The sequence below is a fragment of the Rhinopithecus roxellana genome, chromosome 4, assembly GCF_007565055.1.
Source record: "Rhinopithecus roxellana isolate Shanxi Qingling chromosome 4, ASM756505v1, whole genome shotgun sequence".
NCBI classification, from domain to species: Eukaryota; Metazoa; Chordata; class Mammalia; order Primates; family Cercopithecidae; genus Rhinopithecus; species Rhinopithecus roxellana.
This window is the reverse complement of record NC_044552.1, coordinates 27,164,736-27,185,574: the sequence shown is the minus strand read 5'-3', so window position 1 is coordinate 27,185,574 and position 20,839 is coordinate 27,164,736. Positions and strand designations below refer to the sequence as shown.

Genomic DNA, 20,839 nt, shown 5'->3' with positions numbered 1-20,839 from the left:
GCCATCGGCCAGCTTTGGGTCCAGTCCAGCGAGGGTTCAGCCTAGGAGCCATGGTAGGCCGGGATTAAGGAATGAATTGGGAAGGGCTTTGAGCAATGTTCTGCTTACTACAGTCAGCCCTCTGTATCTGTGGCTCCATATCCACAGATGTAAACAACTTTAGTTTGAAAATAGTTGAAAAAATAAAAATAAAAATAACACATATTTCAAAACAGTATAGTATAACAACAATTTACGTAGCATTTAAATTGTATTCAGGGCCGGGCATGGTGGCTCACACCTGTAATCCTAGCACTTTGGGAAGCTGAGGCAGGTGGATCACCTGAGGTCAGAAGTTCCAGACCAGCCTGGCTGACATAGCAAAGCCCTGTCTCTACTAAAAAATACAAAAATTAGCCGGGTATGGTGGCAGGTGCCTATAATCCCAGCTACTCAGGAGGCTGAGGTAGGAGAATTGCTTGAACTCGGGAGGCAGAGGTTGCAGCGAGCAGAGACTGTGCCACTGCACTCCAGCCTGGCTGGCAGAGCAAAACTCTGTCTCGGAAAAAAAAAAAAGTTGTATTCAGTATCATAATTACCGTGTCCTGAGTGGTGTGCAATGGCACAGTCATGGCTCACTGCAGCCTCAATCTCCTGGGCCCAAGTGATCCTCCCACTTCAGCCTCCCAAGTAGCTGGGACTACAGATGCAGGCACCATGCCCAGCTTCCTTATTGTTACTATTATTGAGACGGAGTTTTGCTCGTTGCCCAGGCTGGAGTGCAATGGTGCGATCTCGCCTCACCACAACCGCCGCCTCCTGGGTTCAGGCGATTCTCCTGCCTCAGCCTCCCGAGTAGCTAAGATTATAGGCATGTGCCACCATGCCCGGCTAATTTTATATTTTTAGTAGAGACAGGGTTTCTTCATGTTGGTCAGGCTGGTCTCAAACTCCCAATGTCAGATGATCCACCTGCCTCGGCCTCCCAAAGTGCTGGGATTACAGGCATGAGCCACCACACCCGGTCAACTTATTTATTTTTTTTAATTTCTAGTACAGACAAGGTCTTGCTATGTTGCCCAGGCTGGTCTCAAACTCCTGCCTCAAGCAATCCTCCTGCTTTAGCCTCCCAAAGTGCTAGGATTACAGGTGTGAGCCACTGAGCTCAGCTAGAGATAATTTAAAGTATATGGGAGAATAGATGCAGATTATACACAAATATTATGTCATTTTATATAAGCGACTTAAGCATCCTCAGAAGGGAATCCCATGATGATCCTAGAGGGTTCCTGGACCCAGTGCCCCGCAGACATCTAGGGATGACTACTGCTACCTAACACATCAGACAGGCTTAGTGGTGCGAAGCAGCAGCCATTTTGTTTTGCTCTAAAGTTTATGGGTTTGTGGGTCAGGAATTTGGGAAGGGCCTGGCTAGGCAGTTCTCGCTTGGGGTCTCTCATGTCAATGCAGTCTGATGTCACCTGGGGTTGGAGTCATCTGAAAGACTCAGTTGGACACACGGCGTAAGACAGCTCCCTCCCACGGCTGGCAGCTGGTGTTGGCTGTTAGCTGACAGCACAGCTGGGGGTGCTGTAGATCAGGGCGACTCCACCTGGCTTCTCCAGCTTCACAACAATCTCAGGCCAGTCGGACTTCTTACATGGGGCTGGCTTACCCCAGAGCAAGTGTCCTGAGAAAAGCAGACGAAAACTGCATGGCCTTTTATTACTTATCCACCCAACTTTACTAAGAGAAGCAGTCATAGCCTCCTAGAATCAGGGAGAGGGATATAGATACTATCTCTCAGTGGGAAGAGTGCCAAAGAATGTTGGTGCCACGTTTGAAACCATCACAGATGACATCTCAGAAATGGTCTCTCTTTCTGTGCTAACTGGGACCTCAGAGGTTACAGGCCCTGGAGCACACCAATAGAACCTAGGCTAGCATCCATGGTGCAGATTCAAAGACGGGGCCAGAGAGCACGGAGCCTGGCCCACTCTGCCTGTCAGTGACAGTGAAGGCCACAGACAGCAAAGTCTCCTGGAGGGGGGGGCCAAGTCAGTAGTGTGTGCTGAGCAAGAAGGAGGCCTGTGAGCTTGGGCAACACAGCAAGACCCCATCTCCACAAAAAACATTTTACAAAATTTGCTGGTGGTATGTGCCTGTAGTCCCAGCTACTCGGGAGGCTGAGGCAGGAGAATCACTTGAACTCAGGAGGTGGAGGTTGCAGTGAGCCAAGATCGTACCACTGCACTCCAGCCTGGGCGACAGAGCAAGACTGTCTGAAAAAAAAAAAAAAAGAAAGAAAGAAAGAAAAAGAAAACAAACAAACAAAAAATACATTTGTTCAGTGCAGTGGCTTACACCTGTAGTCACAGCACTTTGGGAGGCTAAGACAGGTGGATCATTCGATCCCAAAAGTTCGAGACCAGCCTGGGCAACATGGTGAAACCCCGTCTCTACAAAAAAGTAGACAGGTGTGGTGATGCATGCCTGTAGTCCCAGCCAGTTGGGAGGCTGAGGCGGGAGGATTGCTTGAGCCCAGGAGTTTGAGGCTGCAGTGAGCCGAGATTGTGCCACTGTACTCCAGCCTGGGCAACAGAGTGAGACCCTGTATCGAAAAAAAAAAAAAAAAAAAAAAAAAGGCCTGTTGGGGTGAGGGGGCTGGAAACCTAAACCTGGGCTCTCAGGTTCAAAAGAAACTGAGCTGCAGCCAATCATAGAAACCCGGCCACGGCAGGGACTGTTCACAGCTGTACTCCCAACAGCCTCTCAATAGAGATTTGTTGGCTGGGTGTGGTGGCTCACACCTGTAATCCCAGCACTTTGGGAGGCCAAGGCAGGCGAATCACCTGAGGTTGGGAGTTCAAGACCAGCCTGACCAACATGGAGAAAACCCATCTCTACTAAAAATACAAAATCAGCTGGGCATGGTGGTGCCTGTAATCCCAGCTACTCGGGAGGCTGAGGCAGGAGAATCGCTTGAACCCAGGAGGCAGAGGTTGCAGTCAGCCAAGATCACTCCATTGCACTCCAGCCTGGGCAACAAGAGTGAAATTCTGTCTTAAAAAAAAAAAAAAAAAAAAGTAAATAGAGCTTTGTTTACTGAATGAGGAGTGGGGCATGTTGGGGAGGGGTTGGAATCTGCCCTGACCCCTGCCCCTTGCTCCTTGCTCCTCTCTGCCTTGCCTCCGCACAGGGTAGCTGCCAAGGTGGCAAATGCCCAGCCCCTTGCCCACTCCAGGGGCCCGCCCAGACCCTTGGGCACTTCCTGAGCAGCAGGACACATCCTGCCCTTTGTGCCCATGAAAGGAGGCAACTTATCAGAGGGGAAAGGACACTCTGTTCAGGCCTGGCCATCTGCCTGAGCTGGAAGAGCCATGTCTAGGAGCTGGTAAGCAGAGCAGACCTGGGTGGAAGGGCCTGGGGACAGCAGACGATTGAGGCTCCGTGCCCCAGGCCAGGCCAGGACCCCAGCCTCTCTCAGGATCCACTCAGCTCCTATACTCCTTTCCACCATCCTATCTTCTCTCCATTCCTTTCCTACTTCTCAGACTCCTAGTAGAGTTTTTCACTCACTCCATTCATTCAAGCACTATTTAAGGAATACGTTATGTTTGATTTTTGTTTGAGACAGGGTCTTGGTATGTTGCCTAGGCTGGTCTTGCTCAAGTGATCCCCTGGCCTCAGCCTCCCAAATAGCTGGGACTACATGAGTGAGCTACCATGCCTGGCTCTGTTTAAGGAATACTTTATATATGCTAAGCAGCTGGGCTCACAGCAGCAAACAAAACAGGCAACAATGCCTGCCTTCATGAAACTTACATTTCAGTTAAATATATAATATGTTAGATGATGAAAGTGATCTCAGGAAAGATAAAGCAGGGCAAGATAGGCTGGGCATGGTGGCTCACGCTGTAATCCCAGCACTTTGTGGGGTGAAGGTGGGCAGATCACTTGAAGCCAGGAGTTCAAGACCAGTCTGGCCAGCATGGAGACCAACCTGGCCAACATGGCGAAATGCTGTCTCCACTAAAAATACAAAAATTAGCTGTTGAAAAATTAAAAAATCACCTTGTTGCCCAGGCTGTTCTCAATTTCCTGGGCTCAAGTGATCCACCCACCTTGGCCTCCCAAAGTGCTGGGACTGATTGCAAGTGTGAACCGCGGCACCCAGTGCCTTTTTTTTTTTTTTTTAACATTGTGTGGTTTAGAGATACCCCCTTAGAAAGTGACAGCTGAGCAAAATCCTCAGGAGGTGAGGTAGTGAATCACATAGACTCCCAGAGGCAACGTCTCCAAGGCAGAGGGAACAGCAAGGGCAAAGGCCCTGAGGCAGGGTGAGCTGGGTGTGGGCAAGGAACAGCAAAGAACCCAGGGTGTGACTGAGCACAGTGGCTCACACCTGTAATTCTAGCATTTTGGGAGGCTGAGGCAGGTGGATTGTCTGAGGTTAGGAGCTCGAGACCAGCCTTGCCGATATGGTGAAATCCCAGCTCCACTAAAAATACAAAAGTTAGCCAAGCATGGTGGCATATGCCTGTAGTCCCAGCTACTTGGGAGGCTGAAGCAGGAGAATTGTTTGAACCCAGGAGGTGGAGGCGGAACCCAGTAGCCGAGATCCTGCCACTGCACTCCAGCCTGGGCAACAGAGCGAGTGAGACTCCATCTCAAAAAAAAAAAAAAAGTTCCCAGGGTGGACAGAGCACGTAGAACAAGAAGGAGAGCAAGAGGAGATGGGGTCGTAGATGTAGGGAGAGCCAGATGCCAGGGGCTTTATCAGCCCTTGAAGGACTGGGGCAATGTGGAGTCAGTGCAGGAGTTTGGACAGAGGCCTGATGCTTTAAAATCACGGTAGTTCAGGGACATAGTGCTTACTATGTGTCAGTCTCTTTCCTAGGCACTGAATATGCATTCAACCACTTAATCCTCCCAATACCTTTATTAAAGATGAGGAAAGCCTGGTGCAGTGGCTCATGCCTATAATCCGAGCACTTTGGAAGGCCGAGGCGGGCGGATCACCTGAGGTTGGAAGTTCAAAACCAGCCTGACCAACATGGAGAAACCCCGTCTCTACTAAAAACAAATACAAAATTAGCCGGGCATGGTGGCGCATGCCTGTAGCCCAGCTACTCGGGAGGCTGAGGCAGGAGAATCTCTTGAACCCAGGAGGCAGAGGTTGCAGTGAGCCGAGATCACACCATTGCACTCCAGCCTGGGCAACAATGGCGAAACTCCATCTAAAAAAATAAATAAATAAATAATAAAAAAATAAAGGTGAGGAAACCGGCTGGGCACAGTGGCTCACACCTGTAATCCCAGCACTTTGGGAGGCTGAGGCAGGAAGATTACCTGAGGTTGGGAGTTAGATGGAGAAACCCCATCTCTACTAAAAATACAAAACTAGCTGGATGTGGCAGTGCATGCCTGTAATCCCAGCTACTTGAGAGGCTGAGGCAAGAGAATCACTTGAACCTGGGAGGCAGAGGTTGCAGTGAGCCAAGATCACACCATTGCACTCCAGCCTGGGTGACAAGAGCAAAATTCCATCTAAAAAAAAAAATGAGGAAACCGATGTGCAAAGAGGTTGAGTGACTCGCTCAGGGTTGTTACATGGCTAAAATACAGAAGAGCCAGGCCTCAGCGTGGCTCCGAGAGTTCAGGCTGAGATGTGCTTCATTTCTCTCCATCCTGGAGGCGATTCTCTGGGTTTTCCTCTAGGGCAGGGTTTCTCACCCTCAGCACTGCTGACACTTCAGGCCAGATCATTCCTTGTCACGGGGGCTGTCCCGTGCATTGTAGGACATTTAGCAGCGTCTCTGGTCTCTACCCACTTGATGCCAGTAGCACTCCCTGAGTTGTGATATCACTGTCATCTCCAGGTGATGCTAAATGTTTCAGGACGGGGGTAAAATTGCCCCCAGTTGAGAACCACTTCTCCTCTGTTTTCCGGTCCACTCCACCTGCCACTGTCCCAGCTCAGGTTCACTTCTCTCTCACTGCGACCATTGTGAAGGCCTCCACATTAACTTCTGCCCCACTGCTGTACATCTTACCAGGCCACTCTCCCATGTCTCCAGCCCTGGCTCCCATTGCCCTGAGGATGAACACCAAGCTGCTTAAGTTGACTTGTAAGGCCCTATAAAATCCAGCCCCTGCCTACTTCTCCAGCTCTCACTCACCCTTATTTTTAAGCCTCCTTTTGCAAGCCACCCTCTCTTCATTCAGTCTAGTGCCATATATTGAACCTGACACCATGCTGGACATTGCAGACAATGGAAACAAAGCTCCCCCGAAACCCCCGTCCGTACCCCCAGGTCTTGCCTTTATGCTGTGTTTGCCTCCCGTGGGGAGAGCAAGTAAACACATGCAGTGAATCCTGTTAGCAAAACCAGGGAGCTGTGACGAAACCAGGGCTGGAGCAGGTGCCATGGCTGAGCTGTACAGGATGGGTATGGGTTATAGAGGGGGAGACAAGAAGAGAGCCAACAGCACCCAGCAGTGGTGGGGCAGATGCAGTGAGAGGATGGAAGGCTAGGGCGGTGATTTAGGGCTCCAGCAAAGGCAGTGAGAGTGGGGGTGTTGAGTGGGATAGACGGCGGAGAGAAAATGAGCTAAACATAAATGGGTGGGCTGGGTGCAGTGGCTCACGCCTGTAATCCCAGCACTGTGGGAGGCCAAGGAGGGCGGATCACCTGAGGTCAGGCATTTGAGACCAGCCTGGCCAACATGGTGAAACTCCATCTCTACTAAAAATACAAAAATTAGCCAGGCGTGCTAACACAGTGAAATCCCATTTCTACTAATAATACAAAAAATTAGCCAGGCATGGTGGCGGGCACCTGTAGTCCCAGCTACTTGGGAGGCTGAGGCAGAACAATGGCGTGAACCCGGAAGGCAGAGCTTGCAGTGAGCCGAGATTGCACCACTGCACTGCAGCCTGGGCGACACAGCAAGACTCTCAAAAAAAAAAAAAAAAAAAAAAAAGGCCGGGTGTGGTGGTTCACACCTGTAATCCCAGAACTTTGGGAGGCCGAGATGGGTGGATCACGACGTCAAGAGATTGAGACCATTCTGGCCAACATGGTGAAACCCCGTCTCTACTAAAAAAAATACAAAAAATTAACCGGGTGTGGTGGTGCGTGCCTGTAGTCCCAGCTACTCAGGAGGCTGAGGCAGGAGAATTGCTTGAACCTGGGAGGCAGAGGTTGCAGTGAACCGAAAAAGCGCCACTGCACTCCAGCCTGGCAACTCTCAAAAAAAAAAAAAAAAAAAAAATTAGCCAGGCATGGTGGCGGGCGCCTGTAATGCCAGCTACTCGGGAGGCTGAGAGAGGAGAATCGCTTGAACCCAGAGGCAGAGGTTGCAGTGAGCCGGGATCGCGCCACTGCACTTCAGCCTGGGCCACAGAGAGGGACTCCATCTCAATAAAATAAAATAAAATAAAATAAAATAGTGGACTAAACAAGGAGGCCCAGGGCGGTAGAGGAGTCCAAATGGTTCCTACTTGGTCAGGAAGGTGGAAAGTGGGGTCATGGTGCAGACTGGACACTTCCCAATCACAGACTGTTTGCCTGGCAGGCATGCCCTCCCCTTATTTCACCTGTCAACTTCCTCCTCCTGATGCAAACCCAAATCACAAATGGTGACTTCTCCTGGAAGCCTTCTGGATTCCTCCCTGCTGGCATTGCTTGCTTCCTTCTCTGCACTCTCCAAGCTATACTACAGCAACATCATCATCTGGTTAACTGCGCGGGTCTGTTCCGGCCCTCCCACCACTGACTGAGTTTCTGGAGGCCAGGGAGCTTTCTTCAGCACAGCAGGCCCCGCGCTCCGCCGCCGGTCGACCGCTGAGGGCGAGGCCAGAAGGAACGGAAATGTGGCACGGTTCGGCAGTTCTCAGAGGCGCGCGCCTGCCCAAGTACGCACGCTCCGCTGGAGCCTGGGGTGGCCGGGCAGTCTTGGCCGAGACGTGTTTGCTGCGCTTCGGTGCACACAGGCACTGCGGTGCCAACCTCCTGGTTCCGCCCTCCCCCGGCAGGCGCCCACGCGTGACCTCGGCCGCCCACAGGCCTTCGACTCTTCCCGGACCCCAGGTCCCAGGCCACCCCGCTCCACCATGCGGATGATGAAGACAAAGTCCCCCGCAAGTCCCTCATGTGGGGCAAGGGGGAGGTACCACCTGGGGCGGGGCCTGGCTCCCCACTGAGCAGAGGTGTTGGCCAAGGCGCTCCCCCTAGTGGTAAGTACCCCCTGGTTCCCCCTCACAACCTCTGTAGGTAGTGTAGTAAGTCTGTAAGTCACAGCCAGACGACCCCGCCCCACGTCTGCGGCAGCCTGGGAACCTGCCTCCCTGTTTCAGGCCCTGCCCCCTACAGCCTTTCCTCCTCGGCAGCCCAGGGAGCTTTAAAAATGCAAACCACATCACATCTCTCCACACTGGATCCGAGAATCCCAAGCCTGGTACGGTGGCGCGCGCCTGCGGTCCTCGCTGAGGCGGGAGGATCGCTTGAGCCCAGGAGTGGAGGCTGCAGTGAGCTGTCATCGCGCCACTGCACTCCAGCCCGAGCGACAGAGAAAAAAAGAGAAAGAAACAAACCTTTAAACCCCGATCAGCAAAGCACATCATCTCCACAGATCCTTTCTGACCTCACCTCCTGTTCCACTCCCTCCCACTTATGCCCTTCCAGCTGCACGGATCCCTTTCCTCAAACCCACCAGGCCTGCTCCCGCCTCAGGGCGACGCACTTGCTGTGCCTGCGGCTGCCCTTCCCCCGGAAGGCTCCCTCCCTGGCTTCCAGCACACGACCTCCTCAGCAAGGCCTCCCCATCCCTCTGTGATATCCCCCCCACTATCCAGTCTCAGCTTTCTTCATAGCACCTGTCACCCTGGCATATCTGTTTATTGTTTGTCTCACTAGTGATAATGTAAGCCCCCCAAAGTGGAGGTTGTGTATGTCTTGTTCACTGCTCTATTCCCCATTGCCTGGAACAGGACTAGCATGTAGTAGATGCTTCATAAAAATTGTTCCATGGATTCTTTTTTTCAGACGGAGTTTGACTTTTGTCGCCCAGGTTGGAGTGCAATGGCGTGATCTTGGCTCACTGCAACCTCTGCCTCCCAGGTTCAAGTGATTCTCCTGCCTCAGCCTCCCCAGTAGCTGGGATTACAGGCGCCCACCACCATGCCCAGTTAATTTATTTGTATTTTTAGTAGAGATGGGGTTTCATCATTTTGACCAGGCGGGTCTTGAACTCCTGACCTCAGGTGATCCACCTGCCATGGCCCCCCAAAGTGCTGGATTGCAGGCGTAAGCCACTGTGCCCGGCCCCATGGATGCTTTGAGAATCTTCTATGAGCCAAGCAGCTCTTCATTCAGCTCACATGAGAAGCCTATGATTCACCCATTGCATAGATGTGGAGACTGAGATTCAGAGAGATATGAGACTTGTCCGCGGTCATATGAGCTTGCTGTAGTGGGAGCTGGGTTTCAACCCAGCTGAGTCTCTCCCCCTCTGCCTCTCTGCTTTCCAGCTCATCTCCTAGTTGAGAAGGGGGACAAAATATCTGGTTTTGCCCTCACTTCACCCTAGTATAGGCAAGGCTGACACCCAGTGACCCCACAGGGCCTGAGGCACCATCTCCCTGGGAGGTCTTGGCCAGGGGGCCACAGGAGAGGGATCATACAGTCTCCTGAGGTGGGCAGGCCCACCTTTGGACCTGCCCACATTTTCCTGGGGTCACCCACCCTGACCCCCAGCTCCTAAATGACCCAACCCACTGCGTTCCTTTCAGCCATCCCTGAGTCCCTAAACTCTCTCAGAATGGACCTGGGTGCCTCTGCTTTTGCCTTCATCCCACCTGAGATACAGTGAGAGAGACAGAGACACGGGGAGACATGGGGAGACAGGGACAGAGACAGAAACACACACACAGAGACACACTTACCAACAGAGAGAGACCAGTAGAGTGACAGAGACTGGGCAAGTCCCTTTGCAACGCTCCAAACCTCATGGACCCAGTCAGGGCCACTGCCAGCCCATTGCCCCTTTTGAGCAAGTTAGGAAAGGCACCCTCCAGGGGAATGCTACCCCTCCCAGGGCCTGGCGAGTGAGTGCGATGGGCTGGGCTTCAGTCCCGCTGGCCCTTCGGCCGAGTGAGTGTGCTGGTGCAGGAGGGTCCGTGGAAGCGTCCCCAGATGTCTCTATGCCGGGGGAGAAGGCAATGCTGCAATGTTCCCCAGTCCTCGGGCCCAGCCCACAGGCCTGCCCCTGCAGTGTTCTCTGAGGCCTTTCAGGAACGCTTGGGCTCTCACCATTCTGGCCTTGACTGGAGCCCAGCCCTGCACACTCACCCACGGGGCCTTCCCCCACAGCAGGTCCTTGGGTCACCTCTGCCTTCACCACTCAGAAATATCAAGCCAAGCCCTTCCACAGAAACCAGCCCAGGCTGCTGTGTGGTTGGGAAGACGCCCTCAGGCCTGTTCCAGCACACAGACCCCCTCCTGCTCCAGGGACAGCACCAGCAAACCACACCACACTTCCAAGCCTCACAGACCGCCGCAGTTCAGAAGAATCCCAGGAGCGGACGAGAAGGTGCCATGGGCCTCACTGGACAGACAGGGAAAATGAGGAACAGACAGGAACTGTGACCAGCCCAGGGTCCCACACCCCAAACCAAGGTTTCTGCCCCCCTCCGCCCCTCCCTCCCGCATCCAGGTGCTCCCAGGGAAGCCCTGCAAGGCCCCACCCTTCCCAACAGAGAACACTCTGGGAGGAAATGATTAACAGGGCAATTAGGGCACAGGTGAGTCATCTGGTCACAAGGCCGCCTCCTGGCTGACTCAGGGGGACAGTCCAGATGGGCCCTTCCACCCAGCCCCAGCTCAGGGTCTGAGTCAAGGACTCCATGGGATCTGGCCAGGAAGCCCAGGAGAAAGCCCCCAGCCCTCTCCAGGCTCCACCCATGCCCTGCAGGCTGGGGGACAGAAGCAGGGACTCCCACCTTCACTAGGCTGGCCTGGGTCAGGGCAGGGACCAGGCTGCTCCAGTTTCTGTCTCCCCACGCTAAGTCTGTGGCCACAGGGCCGACCATCCAACCAACAGCTGTTGTTATTAATCACAGCGATTACTAAGAATGGCCATGATGTTCTGATATTGAACTTCAGCTCTGCAACAGGCCTCAGGCTAGACAGAGTGGGGATCCATGGGGACCATCAGACAAGCTTCCATGGAGAGCAGTCATGTTGAAAAGAGTTGGGGACAGTGAGCTCTTTTTCTCATACATCTGCTGAAGGGCCTCAGAGCCTGGACCCAGGCAGAGAGGAAGGAACGGGGACCCCACAGGGAAGCCAGCAGGACCTTCTGGTGAACAGCATCTCCTGGTGTCCAAACTAGGCCTGGCCCTGCTGCCCATCTCATCTCTGGGAAGCCAGGTGTGTCCGTCTCCGTCCCTGGCCGGTAAGGGCCTGTCATTAGGCACCCCACCCCAAGCCCACCCTTACTTTTGAGATTAGGCAATACTGGCACCAGGGACCCCTGGCCTACCCAGGCCGGCCCTCCCGAGGCAGATCCCCTGTCCCAGGGCCTCTTTCCTGGCTTTGTCCTTGGGCTGGCTGGGCAGGAACTTCCTGCGAGAGAATTCCCGGATCCTCCCTAGGAGGCTACGGCACGGCCTGGGAACTTAGGGAGGGAGGGAAGTCAGGGGCACCCCTCCTAACAGGGGCAGGGCTTGTGGATGGCAGGGTCCCCTGGCACTCTGGGCCCTGGGTCCTTCACCAGCCCCAGGTCAGGCCAGCCAGACCTCCTGCCCTCTCGGCTCAGATGCCCTGCTGCAGCCCCTCCACTCTGCAGCAGGGCAGCCCTAGCAGCCCCCTGGGCATAGACTGGGGACTAGATCAAGGCCTCGATAGACTGGGCTTGCTCCAGGGTTGAAGATTGAGGGGCGGGGTCCAAAGACAGCTAACAATGAGGCCAAAGTCAAAGTAGATTTTTATTAATAACATCACAGGCCCGAGTTGGCTAGGTGGGATAGAATTTGGGGCAGACCCATCCTACAGACACACGGACACTGTCTCAAGACCCGCTGGCCACAGGGGCTCCTTAGATGTACCCTAAGAAGAGAGATACCCCCATATACTAGCTCCGGGGATCTGGGCAGGGCAGACTCGGGGCCAGCGCTGGCTTCACTAAGGAGGCCAGTTTCCCATCTCATCCTCCTCAAGAAGCAGGCACTGGGGGACAGAAATGGGTGAAGGAAGATGCCTCAGTCTTCTCTGTACCCCATAACCTTTCCCCTGCCCCCAAGAGCCAAGCACCCGAGGACACCTTTCTCCCACTTCCCCTCGGCAGGCACAGCTCCATCAACCCTGAGCCACCTCCCTGCCACAAAATGGAGAATCCCTTCTCCCTCCAACTTGGGGGGTTCCTTGGAAGCCCCAGGAGTCAGCACCGCAGCCAGTCCCTCCCCTCCCTCACCTCTGGACCCCACCCCAAGGGGGGTCTGTGCTCTCCCATCAAGCCCAAGGTGGCGCTGCTGCTGCCTCTGTGCCCCTCCCTAGGTGCCCAGCATTCCCCAAAGGCTGGGGGGGCAGCCTCCTTCCTGCTCAGCACAGTGTCCCTGAGGGCAGTAAGGGGAAATAGGAATGGTGATGAGGACAGGACCTTTGAAACACTGGAGATAGATATTCTTAAGGCAACTGTCCCCAAAGTGAGGACATGAAATGACCCAGGCCTCTCAGCACTACTCAGGCAACCCCAGGACTGTGACTCCTGGGACAGGGCAGGCTGGCTGGGGAGGGGATAGGAAGAAGGGGGAGGGACCAATGAGGGCAGATCCCAAGATTCAAACCCTTCCATGTGAAAAAACAAAGTGAGGGGCTCTGCCACGTGCTGACAGCCTGTGTGGCTGTGGATGAGGTGACACAGGGGCTTCCTGTGACATGGGCATGCAGGCGGGCTTGGGGCAATCAGAAGGATGCCCCTCAGTGCCCAGCAGGCAGGCTTTTCTTTTTGTTTGAGACAGGGTCTCCCTCTGTTGCCCAGGCTGGAGTGCAGTGGCATTCTCATAGCTCACTGCAGCCTCAGTTGCCTGGGCTCAAGTGATCCTCCCACCTCAGTCTCCCAAGTAGCTGGGACCACATGTGCATGCCACCATGCCTGGTTAATTTTTGTATTTTTTGTAGAGACAAGGTTTTGCCATGTTGCCCAGGCTTTTCTCAAACTCCTGAGCTCAAGCAATCCGCCCACCTCGGCCTCCCAAAGCGCTGGGATTATAGACGTGAGCCACCACACCCAGCCCCAGGTGGCATGTCTTTCTGATAGGCACTGCTGCAAAGTGAATCGCACTGTGCTAAGCCCCCACAAGGGAGTGCCTTTGCAGCTTACAGCTGCACACGCATCATCTCAGGAGGTCTTTGCAACAGTCCCCTTTCATGGGTAAAGAAACTGAGGCCTCTACTCAACATCACAGAGCAAGCTAATGCCAAACTAAAACCTCTGGCCTCCAAACCCCATGCCCTTTCCTTTTGTAAGCTACACAGACTGTCAGGGCAAATGTCCACTGAATAAAAGAATGAGATGATGAATAGATGGAAATTAACCAAAAAGGTCATCGACACATTTTCAACAGATCCATCAACTTGCACTCAGAGAAGCTGAGACAGGTCTAACCTTTAAAGGCCGATGTCAAGGACAGGGAGCAGCAGGATGGTACTCCGTCTGACCCAGTGGGGTCACTCGCCTGAGCCTATGTGTGTTTGGAGTGGACAAGAATGGGAGAGAGATTAGAAAAACAGCAGCATCATGTGAATTACAGATGCACAGGAAAGCCTTACAGCCTGTCTAGACAAATTCACTCATGTTACAGATGAGGAAACTGAGGCTCAGAAAGAGGAAGGGACTTGCCCAAGGCCACACAGCAAATGAATAGCAAAGTTGAGACCAAAAAAATGGACATTGTGACTCTGAGTCAAGTGAGAAACAGAGAGACTGATGGAGAAGAGAGAGAGACAGAGTGTGTGTGTGTGTGTGTGTGTGTGTGTGTGTGTGTGTGTGTGTGTGTGTATGTGCATGCTGCGTGCACTCAGGGGGCCAGGGTCCTGAAATCAGAAATACTACCACCAAGAAGGCATTATGCCTACCCTACCCAGGCAGTGGGGCTGGAGCCAGGGCCCAGGGTGCGGAGGGGATGGTAAGCCTCCAACCCCACCTTCTCCAGGCAGGGGCTGGTGGTCTGGCACAGGCCAAGCGTACCTGGCCATCCGCAATGCCTGCCTCCATCCAGGGTGATCTCTGGCCAGGTAGCAGCTCTCAGCCCTCTTGGCTGCCTAGCTTCCAGAGGCAAGACTCTTGCTGCATTCCCAGAAGCTTCTTCAACTCCGATTCCAGGAAACCTGAGAGCCAGAGAGATGGCAGGGGACAGGGAGATGGCAGAGACAGGCAGAAGTAGGGTGGAGCAGCCTGCTGGGAACCCAAGGACCCGGAAGTGCAACCGCCCCCTGAGCCTCATCCCAGCTCTGTGTGATTCCAGCTCACCCTCAGTCACAGCCCTTTCTTATTCCAGGAGTGCAGTCAGCCAGGCACCACCGCTCCTTCGCCCTGCCTTCCCCAGGAAGCTCACTTTGAGGGCCTCCTCCGGCAGCAGCAGCATGAGAGCCTGCGTCTTCACCCACTGGGGACAGCATGTGAGGAGCAGGTATCTGCCCCCACCACCAACTGACTCAAGAGCCTGGATCTGGAACCCAAACCGCCTGCACTCAAGTTCCAGCTCTGCCCATCACTAGCTGTGTGACATAGGACAAGTTCTAACTGTGAACTGGAGGTGGCAATAGGACCTACCTCAGAGTCGTAATGCAGTATTTTATGAAAAGTGCTTAAAGAGGGTCTGCCCCATTAATGGCTATGTAAATGTGAACCACGATTTTCATCATATTATGTATGCTATCACCACTAACCCAACTGCTGTCCACGTCTGGGCTGCCCGGGGCTCTACTGGGAGAGGGGACCCTCCGGGGCTCTGTCACAGCAGTGCATGATGGGAAAACCAGGGATGGAGGCAGCCACTGAAGGCATTAGAAACCTCTGGGCTGGGGGAAAGAGTGCTGCTTGAGTAGTACCACCCCCTCAAACCCTGAGGAAGACCCTAGCTACCCCCAGTGTGGCCTCCAGCCCAGCCACACGCTGCTCCCCGGCTCAGGTGGTCATCTTAGGTCCTCTGGTACCATCTGGTGGTACCTGCTGGTATTGCACCCCTGAGCCACCGACCAAAGTGAGGCTTCCTGGGCCTGGGGCGACGTGGGAGGGGAGGGGCGGAAGCCCTTATGCACTGTGTCTGTGGATCTGAAAGTCTTGTACAGTGGCGACTGGAGGGCAACAATGCCTGGGACACAGAGCTTGAATGAGCTATCCTCTTCCTTCATTTTCTCTTCCTCGCTTTTCTTCTCACTGGGCAAACCTTCTTGGAGAGGAGTCCAGCCAGTCTCCCAGCAGGTGAGGGAGCCCAGGACCCCAGGCCTGCAGCCCCACCCCCCCCCAGGAAAGACAGGAAGCAGGAGGGAACATGTCCCAAAAGGTTAAGAAAGGGGACTGCTCCTTCCAGTCCCAGGCCACATATTCTGGGGCCCAGCCTGATGTGGGAAAGGCCCCAACCCATGCCTCATGCCCCCATCTCCCACAGACCTTGGCCATGGCCGAGTTTTGAAGCTCCTTGTACCAACTGTGGAAGTGGTTCCAGGGAGTAGCCTCCACCTTGGAAGAGGCCAACACGAGGTCTCCTGTGAATGGGGTGGTGGTCCTGACAGGCCAGCCGCAAGTGGGATGGTCCAGGCCTCGGAGGGCAGGCACACGGTCGGGGGGCTGAGTTGTGGGTGGGGTTGCCATGTTTTCTTTAGCAAATGCCTACTGTGTGCCACACACCGTTCTGGGCATTTTACAGAGTATCTCAGTTCATCCTTGCACTTCCTTCAAGGATAGGTACTATTATATTCCCACTTTAAAGACGAGGAAACAGACGCAGAGAGGTGGAATAAGCTGTCGCCCATCACACAGCTCAGTATGTTAGAACTGGCATTTGAACCCAGGCAGTCTGACTCCAGCAGTCCCTCAAAATGTGTCCCGTGTCCTGCCAGGCCCTGCACCCCTGAGATGTTCTACAAGAAGAGGGTCCATATCTGGCGCTTCCCCTATGCCTATGGCCACCACACTTACCTTCAAGCAGATACTCCTGGTGGAGGCCTCAGGGCTGACCTCACAGGACCCCGTGACTCTCTGGAGGTATTATTCCTTCAACTTCAGGATCTGGATAAAGTGGCTCCTAATCCCAAAGCACAGTCAAGTGAGGGAGGCAGGTGGGGCTCAGAGGTGTGGCAGAGATCCCCTAAACCTCCCCCAAGGCTCACCCACAGGTCTGCCGGCCCTCTCCAGCCTTCCTCTCCCATCAACCCCCTGCTCTGCCATCTGGGGTTCTCCTCATACAGGGGGATTATAGCTCTCGAAAGTAGGGTGATGAGGGGGTGGGGAACAGAGAGAGAGGTGGGTCCCTGTCCTCACAGGGGATGGCTGCCAGGCCTGCAGAAGGAGCTGGGAGCAACAGGACCCCCCGCACTCCGGGCTCTGGCACATTCCCTTTCTAATCCCTAGCCCGTCCCCTTTTATGTCTGGTATCCCCCATCCACCACCCCTCACTTGTGGGAGGACCCCATCTTTGCCTCCTCCCCAACCCAAACCCCCATCTCCAGCCTCCTCCCAACTGGATGCTTCTGTCCGTTGGCCACATCCACATCTCCCTGTCCTTCCCCACCAGGTGCCCTGTCCCAGGCCCTTACACATCCAAGGCCTCCCTCCCCAGACCCTCCCCAGCATGGCTCCCCCATCTTAAGTCCATGCCCTTCCCCCTTCTCATGTCCAGGCCTCTTCCCAGTACCTCTGTCCCAGGCCTTGCCCACCTGGGTGTCCCCCCAATTCCAGCCCCTCACCTGTCTGAGGCCCCTGTTTTCACGGTGGTGTCCCCTGCTGGCTCCTTCCTCTCCTCAGGCAGGTTGCCCGACATCTCCTGGCTTGCTATGGGCAGGACTGACTTCACCTCTCCACCCCAGGCCTTCTTGCTCTTGCGGGTATAGGTCCCCATACCCCCCATGCCCAGCTTTGAGGATGCTGCTGTGACCGTTGTGAGAAGCCCCTGGGTACGGCCACAGAGAAGGCGTGGGGCGGCAAGGCAGATGGTCCCAGCCCCCTCCCCCACTTACATCCCACTCGGCTCATCATCAGGGAAATGGCACCCTGGTCTGGCAAGGGGTGTGCCTGGGCTCTCGCCAGGGCTGTGTCAGAGCTCCTTGGACTGTCCTTGCTCCCAACGAGGGAACGGAAAAAGTGGAACATGGAGGAGCACCCCGAAATTCGTGATTGGGGCTTCGGAGCTGGGGCCTCAGTTCTGATAAGGTCCCCAACTCAGATCCTGTAGCAGCCACCCCAGGACCAACTGCTTAAGAACAGGAGGAGTTTTCAGATTAAAACCTCCAGTTGGAAACTTCCTGGAATTCTGGAAGGCAAAGATGGGGGAGGACGGGGGCTTGGGGGAGATTAGTTGGAGGTAGAGGGGGCAGGGGTTTGATGAAACAGGGAAGGAGGTGTAGTGGGGAGGCACGGGGTTTGGGGGGCAGGGGGTGGAGACTTGGGAGAAGAAGATGTGAGAGCCCCAGGAAGCTTGGCAGGGAGTGAACAGGGAGAAGCGGGGAGGGAACTGAACCCTGAGGGCAGGGGGCTGTCGAGGACTGCACACACCTCTGTCCTTCTTGGGTTTGTTCAAGAACACTCCCAGCAGCCAGACAGTATCTGTCTTCCCTCTTAGCATCCAGGTTTTATGTGTCCAGGTGGTAGCACAGACCCTGCTAAGTCTATTTATTTGTTTTTATTTTTATTTTTAATTTTTTGAGACGGAGTCTAGCTCTGTCTCCAGGTAGGAGTGCAGTGGCGCGATCTCGGCTCACTGCAACCTCCGCTTCCCAGCTTCAAGCAATTCTCCTGCCTCAGCCTCCCGAGTAGCTAGGACTACAGGCGCCTACCACCACGCCCGGCTAATTTTTGTATTTTTAGTAGAGACAGGGTTTCACCATGTTGGTCAGGAAGGTCTCGATCTCTTGACCTTGTGACCCACCTGCCTCAGCTTCCCAAAGTGCTGGGATTACAGGTGTGAGCCACTGCACCCGGCCCTATTTTTATTTTATTTTATTTTATTTTATTTTTATTTTATTTTATTTTTTTTTTGAGACGGAGTCTTGCTCTGCCGCCCAGGCTGGAGTGCAGTGGCCAGCTCTCAGCTCACTGCAAGCTCCGCCTCCCGGGTTCACGCCATTCTCCTGCCTCAGCCTCCCGAGTAGCTGGGACTACAGGCGCCCGCCTCGTCGCCCGGCTAGTTTTTTGTATTTTTTTAGTAGAGACGGGGTTTCGCCGTATTAGCCAGGATGGTCTCGATCTCCTGACCTCGTGATCCGCCCGTCTCGGCCTCCCAAAGTGCTGGGATTACAGGCTTGAGCCACCGCGCCCGGCCTATTTTATTTTTTTGAGACGGGGTTTCATTCTTGTCACCCAGGCTGGAGTGCAGTGGCGTGATCTCAGCTCACTGCCACCTCCGCCTCCCGGGTTCAAGTGATTCTCCTGCCTCAACCTCCCGAGTAGCTAGGATTATAAGCGCACGCCACCACGCTTGCCTTTTTTTTGTGTGTGTGTGTGATGGAGTTTCGCTCTTGTTGACCAGGCTGGAGTGCAATGGCTCAATTGCAGCTCACCGCAACTCTGCCTCCCGGGTTCAAGCGATTCTCCTGCCTCAGCCTCCCGAGTAGCTGGGATTACAGGCATGTACTACCACACCTGGCTAATTTTGTGTTTTTAATAGGGATGGGGTTTCTCCATGTTGGTCAGGCTGGTCTCGAATTTCCAACCTCAGGTGATCGGCCAGCCTCGGCCTCCCAAAGTGCTGGGATTACAGGCGTGAGCCACCGCGCCTGACCAATTTTTTTTTTTTTTAAACAGTCTCATTCTGTTGCCATTCTGCTGCCCAGGCCAGAGTGCAGTGGTGTGATCTTGGCTCACTGCAAACTCCGCCTCCCGGGTTCATGCCATTCTCCTGCCTCAGCCTCCCGTGTAGCTGGGACTACAGGTGCCCACCACCATGCCTGGCTAATTTTTTTGTATTTTTAGTAGAGACAGGGTTTCACCGTGTTAGCCAGGATGGTCTCGATATCCTGACCTCGTGATCCGCCTGCCTCGGCCTCCCTTTTTTGTATTTTTAAAAGAGACGGGGTTTCGCTGTGTTGGGCAAGTTGGTCTTGAACTCCTGGCCTCAGGTGATCTGCCTGCCTAGGGTTCCCAAGGTGCTGGGATTACAGGCGTGAGCCACCGTACCCGGCCTTTTATTTTTTATTTTTTAGACAGAACTCTCCCTCTGTTGCCCTGGTACGATCACAGCTCGCTGCAGCCTCAACCTCCTGGGCTCAAGCAATCCTCCCACCTCAGCCTCCCCAGTAGTTAAGACCACAGGCATACACCACCATGCTTTGTTAATTTTTTTTTTTTTTTCCCATATAAGCAAGGTATTGCTGTTGCCCAGGCTGGCCTGGAACTCCTGCACCTGGCCTGAAGCGATCCTCTTGCCTTGGCCTCCCAAATGGCTGGGATGGGATTATAGGCAGCCTGGAGGGGTGATGGGATTATAGGCGTGACACACCGCAGCTGGCTGCCTTTTTTGTTGTTGAGACAGGGTCTTGCTCTGTCGTCCAGGCTGGAATGCAGTGGTGCAATCATGGCTCATTGCAGCCTCAACTTCCTGAGCTCAGGTGATCCTCCTGCCTCAGTCTCCTAGGTAGCTGGGACCACCACACGCACAGGTGTGCACCACCATACCCAGCTAGTTTTTAATTTTTTTTTCTGTAGAGGCATGGTCTCACTTTGTTGCCCAGGCTGGTCTTGAACTCCTGGGGTCAAGTAATCCTCCCACCTCGGCCTTCCAAAGTGTTGGGATTACAGGCGTGAGCCACCGTGCCTGGCCTCTATTGAGTTTTAATCTCCGTTTACTTGACTATCACCTTCAGGATTTCAGATCTCCAGAGACCACCAAGTTGCATGGTGCACAGATCTGAATTGCAGGTTGAATCTCAATTTAGTATTAGTATTCCCCAACACAACTACAGAACTGATTATTACTACTTTTTTTTTTTTTTTTTTTTTTTTTGAGATGGAGTCTTGCACCGTCCCCCGGGCTAGAGTGCAATGACGCGATCCTAGCTCACTGCAACCTCCACCTCCCAGGTTCAAGCGATTCTCCTGCCTCAGCCTTCTAAGTAGCTGGGATTACAGGCACCCGCCCACCACGCCCAGCTGATTTTGTTAGCCAGCATGGTCTCGATCTCTTGACAGCTGAGGCTGATCCGCCTGCCTCAGCCTCCCAAAGTGCTGGGATTACAGGCATGAGCCACCACGCCCGGCCCAGCACTGATGATTAACCCAGCTCAGTGACCTTTAGAGAGCACCTTAAACCAGCTCAGCCTCTGTTTGTTCATCTGAACGGGTATTGTCAACAGCACTCACTTACAAGAGTTGTTGAGAAGATCCAACGAGACAATAGTTGCTAAAGTGCCAGGCATGCAGCAGTGCTTAAGAAACTTCTCACCCTGGGATTTTTATTGGTATTGATTGATGTAGAGATGGGGGAGAAGATCAAAGACAAGGATTGAGAATCAGGGATGGGAAAAGCAGTGGGCCACTGACAGCTGCTCTGCCTGGCTGGGAGGTGGGGTGGGGAAAGTGGGCGGGAGCTGCTCCTGGGCCTGGCCCACCCAGATCACCCCTCCGGGCTGCAGGCCTGTGC

General features: G+C 54.1%; 1 protein-coding gene across 1 annotated transcript in view; it reads left to right on the top strand.

Moving 5' to 3' along the window:
- The window catches only part of LOC104658978 (putative uncharacterized protein encoded by LINC00336), a 35,524-nt gene extending 22,104 nt beyond the window's left edge, over window positions 1-13,420 (top strand). Inside the window, 3 exon segments of the mRNA XM_030929580.1 lie at window positions 7,781-8,150; window positions 8,153-8,221; window positions 13,164-13,420. Of these exon segments, the coding sequence (XP_030785440.1) occupies window positions 7,781-8,150; window positions 8,153-8,221; window positions 13,164-13,420 (696 nt within the window).
- The last annotated feature ends 7,419 nt before the right edge of the window (window positions 13,421-20,839 follow it).